The sequence below is a fragment of the Orycteropus afer genome, unplaced genomic scaffold, assembly GCF_000298275.1.
Source record: "Orycteropus afer afer isolate SDZICR_OR568_19922 unplaced genomic scaffold, OryAfe1.0 scaffold00482, whole genome shotgun sequence".
In the NCBI taxonomy this organism is placed as follows: Eukaryota; Metazoa; Chordata; class Mammalia; order Tubulidentata; family Orycteropodidae; genus Orycteropus; species Orycteropus afer.
The window spans coordinates 57,307-66,014 of NW_006922069.1; the positions used below are offsets into that span (position 1 = coordinate 57,307).

Below are 8,708 nucleotides of genomic sequence, written 5' to 3' on the forward strand. Positions count from 1 at the left end.
TGCCATTGGGATCCGTTGTACTCTTGGACAAATTGATGCTCAACTGTATCCTTAGCTTTTTCCCTAAGGCTTTGCTCAGTATCTATTTGTAACATAGATTTGGAAAAATAAACTTCCCTGAGTGGTACCAGTTTATGACACATTTTAGTTTGGTATAGAGGTAAAATGTGTACTCTACCCACCAGCCACTCCTCGGAAAGAAGGTTGGGCAATCCTACTTCCGTAGCGATACTGCCTCGGAAACCCAAGGAGGGGTCGCTATGAGTCAGGGCTGACTGGACGGCACATAACAACAACAACAACATTATCAGTTAGATTGCACAATTTACAATCTCTTTAGGAAAATGAATATGAATTAAATAATAGCATTGCATAGTTTTATAAATTTTTGGCATTATGAAAATACAAAATCTAATTCTTATCAAATATAATGATATTTGTTACAAATTCTAAAGTTGTTTAGTTATGTCTTGACTAAGAGTGTCAGGAGAGTTCTATTCTTTAGGTTTCTAGCTTATGGTACATGTTGTCTGTGGTGTTTCAATCTTCTTCCGGACAGTCTCTATCTCATTATGAAGTCGTCTGCTCTCCTCTTGGAATCCTTCCTTGAGAAGTTTGGCCTGTTCCTAAAGAGAAATGAATGGAGACTTAATAAAGTGCAGCATTAAGTAAGATCTCTTTCTTCTATCTAGTTTCCACATTTGTTTATTTTTCTAGTATCTCATTTCTTCTTGAAATTTTTTCCACCCCTAACTTTCATTATACTTTCTCCTGGGCATCCTAGCTCTGTATTAGTTTTTCTAGGTCTTCTTTAACTATAGAAATATTTCAGTTCATACCTCCAGAGATATTGTTGAACCTAAGATACCAGCCTTGATCTTTCCTTCTATTATGCACAGTGTTTATGGGCAATATGTTTGGCTTCAAATCTTATCTATCAATTATAGACTTTTTTATACATGCATATATTATTATGTATACACATATAAATAAACAAAGCATTCTCAAAATCTGATGAAGTGTCAGAACCTCAGATCAGGGAATTTTATCTAAGCCTCCACAACTTGGCAGGAATAGCAGAAGACTGATAATGAAATCAGGATCACAGACTGGCCATACTGGATTTTTGCACAGAACTCCAGCCTCAACACAAGCTTGGTTGTTGTTGTTATGTGCCGTCCAGTCGGACTCGACTCATAGCGACCCCTCCTTGAGTTTCTGAGGCAGTATCACTACGGAAGTAGATTGCCCAACCTTCCTTCTGAGGAGTGGCTGGTGGATTTGAACTGCCAGCCTTTTGGTTAGCAGTCAAGTGCCTTAGGCACACACAAACTTAGAGCATGGCGTAAAACACAGGTAGGAGTGAAAGACAGTCACGTGGGTGTGGTAACGGGGTTAGAAGATTAAGGAATTCCTTCTGCTCATAAAGTTTCTCTTAAAGTCATATCTGGTATGACATTAAAAAACAAAACAAAAACAAAAAAAAAAAACAAACAAACAGCACTGCAGACTCTACTAAGGGGTGAAAGTAGATCAGGCATCTTACCAAACTGTGTGACCCAGTGAAAGTCATTTAATCTCTCTGAACCTGTTTTTCTTTTCTTAGTGAATAAGGATATAGTAGTTCTTGCTTCATAGAGCCTTAAGCAAGAGAATACAGATAACACACTTTTAGCTGGCTAGTAGGTAATAGCTACCATTTACTGAGAGGGATACACAGATAAAGGACTGGTTGTGACATAGCATAAAGAACTTACTAACCAGACACAGGTAGGGGCCAGGTGAGTCAGACAGCCAAGGATCCAAAAGAATAAGTGGAAAAACAAGGTCCTTCTGAGTTTCGTGTTCCCAGTCATGCTAAGTTTGTGATCGAGGAGAATAGAGAGAAAACAGAACAACAAGATATTGCCATTAATTACCTGAAGTTTAAGAGCTAGAGTCCTCTCCTGCTCTTCCAGCAGCTGGGCCCTGTCCCTCTCCATCTTCTCAGTCAATTGTTTCATATGCTCCTGATAACTCTTTTCTCTTTGTTCCATCATCTGCTGATTCTTTATTTGCATTTCCTCCAACATTTTTGCTGAAGCCTGTGCGGATTCAGCTTTCACTCGTTGCACTGAGGAGAAAAAGGGACAAGAGAAATTCAAGTAGGGTTTCAGTGTTACCTCCTTTTCCTTTCACATATGTTTGTTATTGTTGTTACTTCATAGATGAAATTTCCTGGGATGATTTTTCCTTCTGTTAAATTAATGCCAATGACAGCATATAACACAGTCCGAAATCTTTTCTGTTGTTGCTCAAGTTTAATGACACCAAATTTACCCAATTTATTTAAACCTTTAAGAGATTTTCAAAGTTCTCTGGTCTCTTGACTCACTCCTCACCTTCAATCTCCTTTTCCTTTTCTGTGAGAGTCTGGTCTGTCTGTAGAATTGCATCCATCACAGACTGCATGGACATCAAGTATTTCTGCAGAATCTCTTCAGCCTTAGGAGACAGAGAACACTAAGTTAGCAGTAGGAAATGGCTGTAAGTAGTTGTTCCTGTTTCATCAGCCTACCATGTTTTCCTCTAGTTATAGCACCTCTTGGCTCTGGTGAGACTGGCCCAGAACAAGCCTCCCTGTGATAGATGGGCACATACTCCAGTCTGGCCAATCAGATCACCTACTAATCAGAGTCATTTGTAGGAGGCTGATGGAGATAGTAGGAAAAAGAGAGTCTCGATTCTTTTTAGATTGAGGGCTCTAAGTTTGGAGTTGTTGATGCTGTGGTCCCATATGGGGTGAACTTGCTGGAGAATGAACCCTCATGGAGAATGCAGATTAGAAGAATGGAGGTAGATGGAGAAAGAATGAAAGTGAAGCAATGGGTTTGGTGAGAAGCAATAGACACAGAAAGAGATGATGACGTTGTCTGTAGTCTTGGATCCAGTGTGCCTTAAAGCCAATTTAAAGCCCAAACCAATGAATTATTGTTTTTGCTTAAGCAACATCTTTCAGTTTATCTCCTTTACAACATAAAATTACCATCAGTGGCAGCTATAATAGAGGGAAGGAGCCCTGTGTCACAATAGTTAAACACTTGCCTACTAACTGAATGAGTGGCAGTTAAATCCCACTCAGTAGCTCTGTGGGAGAAAGACCTGGTGATCTGCTTCCACAGAGATTGCAACCAAAAAAATCCTATGGGGCAGTTCTACTCTGTTACATGGGGTTGCTATGAGTTGAATTGACTCAATGACACCTAACAACAGCAACATAATAGAGCATGTGTTAGTTAAAGTTATGTGTCAACTTGGCTGGGCCTAGTTTTGAGTGGCTGGGCTGTTGGATGTAGTATTCCCATGATGAGACTGGTAACTCCATGGTGGAATCTACTGTGAGCAGCTGAGTAGCTGCCTTAGGGATGTAGCCTGCTTCTAGTATATAAGAAGCAGCTTTGAGGAATGTCTCTAGCTTTTTGGCATGTTTGGATCCTGCAATTAGCCAAATCTTCATTCAGCAGCCTGCCGTGTTGCTTGCCAATCCTGTAACCGTTTCTAGACTTGAACTAGTGGCCTGCCGTGTTGCTTAACAGTCTTGGGACTATACCATTTTACTTGTTGACCTTGGGTTTGTCAGCCTCAGCAGCCAGCGGCTGTCTGAGTCAAGAGAAGCCTCTAGCTTCAATGGGCGGGAGCAAGAGGCAGAGCTGAAGACCAAGGTTGAGGGGCTTTCATCCAGCCTCTACAGCTGGCACTTTGAGCTCGAATTCTAGCCTGCTAAACTATAAGAGAATAAATCCCTGTTTGTTAAAGCTACTCATTTGTGATATTTTCTGTTAGAGCAGCACTAGAGAACCAAAACAGGGGGTTACAACAACCTGGTGGTTAATTTGATAATTCCATTTATAATTCAAATATGAGTTGAGTGCACCCTTTTTGATGAGCACCTAGGGCATATCTGGTATAACAGAATCACTGTACTTGTTTATTAAAGGAAAGAGTGCATGCTATGTAGACAAGAAGGTACTTTTGTGTGTAAATACCCTTGATCGCATTGGTGTTTGAGAGTCACATCTGCTGCAGAAACAACAAATCTTGGTTACCTGTATCCCCTTCCTGGATTCCTGCAGGTATTTTTTCTTTAGCTCTTGTGTCCTCTGAAGGAGGAGATGATATCCCCCTGGTTTAGAATAAATGCCCTGCTGCACTTCTTCTTCTAGAGGTCTAAAGATATCCTGAAGTAGAGCTGAGCAACGATCTGATGATGCTTGAAGATTCTGATTACAAAAGTCATCCTGCTTTTTCTCTAGTTGGGCCTGTAATGCAAAAATAGGGAGTAAAGAGAATAACAGGGAAAAGATGCTAGTAAGCCCTCAGACTTCTGAAAAATTTTCTCCAAATTACAGGAATCCAACAGGACCATGTCCTACCTCCTGACTCTGACTTTCTGCTGAGACCTTTTCCGTTGGAGGTTATTTTAAGAGTGGAGAGTGCTAGCTTTATGCTACATTTTCATAGGTCAATTCCTCCTTTTTGAATGGGACCTATGATTGTACATGAACAAAATGTGGCACAATGTAAGACCACTATTTTATTTACTTTTGACTATAATATCAAATTGGTCTAATATCAGAGGGCATGTATTTTGATTAGGAGTTCTGGTTGATACTTAAAACTGTCCAATTAAGTTGAAGGGTATATTATTATACCTATTCCTCACTTATTGGCTATAATGTCATGTGACATTTCTCATTTACCATGATAGTAAAAAATCTACCTGACTATTCTGCACATTAATGACATATGTCTGGAAGTAATGGATGCCAGGGTATGAGGTAAGAGTAACACTGGCTATGATGGTTAAGGTTATGTGTCAACTTGGCTGAGCCAGGATTCTCAGTTCTTTGGAAGTTATGTAATGATGTAATTTGGCAGTTGAGATATGATGTAGTCATCCTGCATTTTATGATCTGACGTGGTCATCCTCAATTTTCACACACACAGATTTTCACATAATGACCTGGTCTTTGAAACCTAACTATGTTAATAAATGAGGAGTGGGTGTAATTTCTTCTTCTTCTTTTTGGGGTGTAATTTGTTCTTGGGGAGCTCTGGTAGCATAGTGGCTAAGGCACTTGCCTGCTAACCAGATGGCTGGCGGTTCAAACCCACCAGCCACTCCTCAGAAGGAAGGTTGGGCAATCCTACTTCTGTAGTGATACTGCCTTGGAAACCCAAGGAGGGGTCACTATGAGTTGGGTTCAACTCAACGACACATAACAACAACAACAACAATTTTTTCTTGAAACTTTGAGTCCTTAATAATAAAATTAGTTCTCTTATTAAAATTACAAAGTAACATTTTAATGTCTAGTAAGAATTGATCCTCTCAAATAAATACCTCCATTTCTTTGTGGTATTTTACCTTACAACACCATATTTTGTATAAAGTAGAGAGAGAAATTACCGCTAATTTCTTTTGAAATAAATGGTCTACATCTTTGAATGAATTTTTGATGAAGACTTGGATAGCTTCTCTCTCACTGTCCCTGTGCAAGTCCAGCAGCTCCTGGAGGGTTTCTGTGGGCAGCTCCACCTTCTGGCTCATTTCCTGGTCATAGTGGGCAATAGCCATTTGAACTGCAGCTGAGTTCTCTATCTGGGCCAAGGTCAGGACTGCATTCTCCATGCAGGGCAGATCCCCACTGCTGATGGCATTGACATAGGTCTGCACCAGGCTCCCCAGACCTTCAATTAGAGAACAAATGATGATAATCAAGCATCTTTATTCTGTATAATTCTGAGCATGTCTGTTAACAGTTATTTGCTTCACAGTATCAATGGCATCAGCATTAAGGGACACAGCTTCTTTCCTTTGGCCTTACCTATCTTTTCTTATCCAAAATATTTGACTAATAAGATCTATTAGAAATGTTAGTAATAACTGGAATTTAACACAATAATAGCAATACACTTTACATTTCTCTCAGCTTTACATGAAGTAGACGTTATCTCACCTCCTCTTATACTTAACAAAAGGAGCTCTGGTGGCACAGCGTCCAAGGCATTATTTGATTGCTAACCAGAAGGTTGGCAGTTCAAACCCACCAGCCACTGTGTAGAAGGAAGATGGGGCAATCTACTTCCATAAAGATTTATTGCCTCAGAAACCCAATGGGGGTTGCTATGAGTTGGAATTGACTCCATGGTAGTGAGTTTGGTTTTTTTGGTTTATACTTAACAATGAGTAGAATGATAGGAAGAGAACTCACGAGATCCATTAACCTCGATGCCTCCTGAAAGAGTTTTGATCTTGGAATGACTGAAGATGAAGGAACAGAATTCTTCAACTTGTTGCACAAATTCAGGATCCAGCTCATCATCATGCAGTGTTTCAAGCTGGGCTAGCTTTTTCCGGTGAGTGGGTCAATCAAAAATAAAGCACTTCTTATTGGGGAAGAACTTCCGGATACAGAGTCGAGGCAGGTTAAAATTTTTATCATTTTGACAGGTATCTGGTGGAAGATAAAAAGGACTTTTCCTAATATAAGGGTTGGTAAGCTTCTTCTTCTTTTTTTTTTTTTTTCAAAAGGACCAAAGAGTAAGTATTTTAGACTTTGTAGGCCACATGGTCTCTATCAAAACATCTCAGTTCTGTCACTGTAGCATAAAAACAGCCATAGTCAGTATCTAAAGAAGTGAACACAACTGTATTGCAATAAAATTTTATTTACATTCTGCTTGTGGGCTGTGATTTGCCAAGCCCTGAATTAGTATACAGTTCCTGCTTTAGTGTAATCTGTTTCCTTCCACAAAATGTTTCTTCTACTCTATACTCTTTGGCTAAATACAACTTCACAAACACTAACAAGGGAGATAAACTCAACCTAATCACAGTACAGGGAAAGGTGAAAGAAAAACAAGCTTTCTATCAGCACAGGAAGGACCTCTGGTGGCATAGTGTCTAAGGCATTTGACTGCTAAGCAGAAGGTTGGTGGTTCAGACCCACCAGCCACTCTGTGGAAGGAAGATTGGGCAATCTACTTCTGTAAAGATTTACCACCTCAGAAACCCAAAGGGGTAGCTATGAGTCAGAATTGACTCAATGGCAGTGAGTTTGGTGGTTTGGTTTTATCAGAACAGAGGAGTTGTTGTTTTTGTTACTTGTTAAGTGATATAATTTTAAATTGGTCTATTAATTCAGATATTTAACTAACACTGAGTCTTTGAAATAGCCAGCTGAGAAGTAGAAAAATTCAAATACCCACTCAAAAACGACAATATTTAGTGTTTTGTACTCCCCATTTTCTAGTCATAGGTCCCTATTACCTGGATTTAGCTTCAGAGAATTCTCCAAGTACTGATCTGCTGTGATGGATTGTCCATCCACTTCCAAGTCTAGCGAGAAATCTCTCAAAGTCCACACAAAGTCTGGAAAGAAGCTCACAAAGTCAGCTGAATCCTCAACCTCATTTGCATCAGGTGAGGATTTTGCCCTGATTCGATCTGTCAGCTCTGTCACATAGCTGAATAGCTAACTAAGGAAAAGTGGCAAAATTAACAGGGCGTCTCATCCTCCTGGGAAGGAAGGTTGAGCAATCTTACTTCTGTAGTGATACTACCTCGGAAACCCAAAGAGGGGTCACTATGAATCGGGTCCGACTCGAAGGCACATACAACCGCAACAACAACTTATCCTATATTAGTTGGACATACTCCAGAACTTTGATTTTGCCTTTGTTCTTAACCCATGTCAATTGAGCATTGGGTATATTAGCTCTTTCCTCAGCAGGTGATCCATAATGAGATAGCTGGTTTAAATACAGGTATTGGGGCTGTACTTGACCACCAAAGGATACTGCAATTGGTCCATGGCTTGCTGGTTGATGGTTCCCATGCTATTGAATATGAAGGTGCTGCTTAGCAGGACAGCCAAGGCAAAGATCCAGGAGTCATTCTGGTTGTCTCCCTGGAAGTCAGAATACATTTGGGCTAAGAATATGTTCCACTCTCATGAAACTTCCCATATTAGCAGTAGTAAATTGTGCTCATTTAATTAGAGCTTTTTAGACTTCCAACCTATCAAGGGAACCCAAATCCACATATAAATGATTACTATTCATCTTGGTTTTATTCATCCTTGGGCTTTTGTCATTTATGTTTTCAGTTCCCATTGATTTGTAGTTTATCAGCTCACCAGACCCTCTAGTGAACATTGATAGAAAATCGCAAAATAAATGTTGTTGTTGTTATTTGCTGTCGAGTCAGATCTGACTCATAGCAACCCTCATACCCTTGTAAGTGGGCATTTCAAAGCATTAAATACAAATTATTTTTTTCCCTCTCTCTTTATTCATTAGCAAAATTGGCTCTCTAAGGGTGATAATACTTTTATTTCTTTTATTGAACAATTATTTTGTACCTGATATTTTCACTACTTACGAAATATTCCAAACACTACTATGAGGCAAGTAGATCTATTATATCTGTTTTGCAGATTAGAAAGCTGAGCCTTAAAAATGTCAAATAATTGGCTAAGACAATTGAGTTGATAACAAACGTTAAATTTTAACGCAAATTCTTGAGCTTTCAAAACCCAATTCCTTAAGTAAGGTTCTTTATTGGGTAAGACTCATGGTATTGATTTTATATTTACTATATTTATGCAATGGAGTTAACTGATTTATCTCAAAACCTATAGTTAATTATCAGAATAACCAAAAAC

The 8,708-nt window shown here is 39.3% G+C and overlaps 1 protein-coding gene across 1 annotated transcript in view; it reads right to left on the bottom strand.

The window, feature by feature from the left end:
* Positions 1 to 509: 509 nt before the first annotated feature.
* Positions 510 to 8,708, bottom strand: part of LOC103209148 (guanylate-binding protein 1) — a 12,773-nt gene continuing 4,574 nt past the window's right edge. Inside the window, 8 exon segments of the mRNA XM_007954929.2 lie at positions 510 to 626; positions 1,920 to 2,113; positions 2,382 to 2,484; positions 4,086 to 4,298; positions 5,450 to 5,730; positions 6,255 to 6,497; positions 7,313 to 7,509; positions 7,843 to 7,952. Of these exon segments, the coding sequence (XP_007953120.1) occupies positions 510 to 626; positions 1,920 to 2,113; positions 2,382 to 2,484; positions 4,086 to 4,298; positions 5,450 to 5,730; positions 6,255 to 6,497; positions 7,313 to 7,509; positions 7,843 to 7,952 (1,458 nt within the window).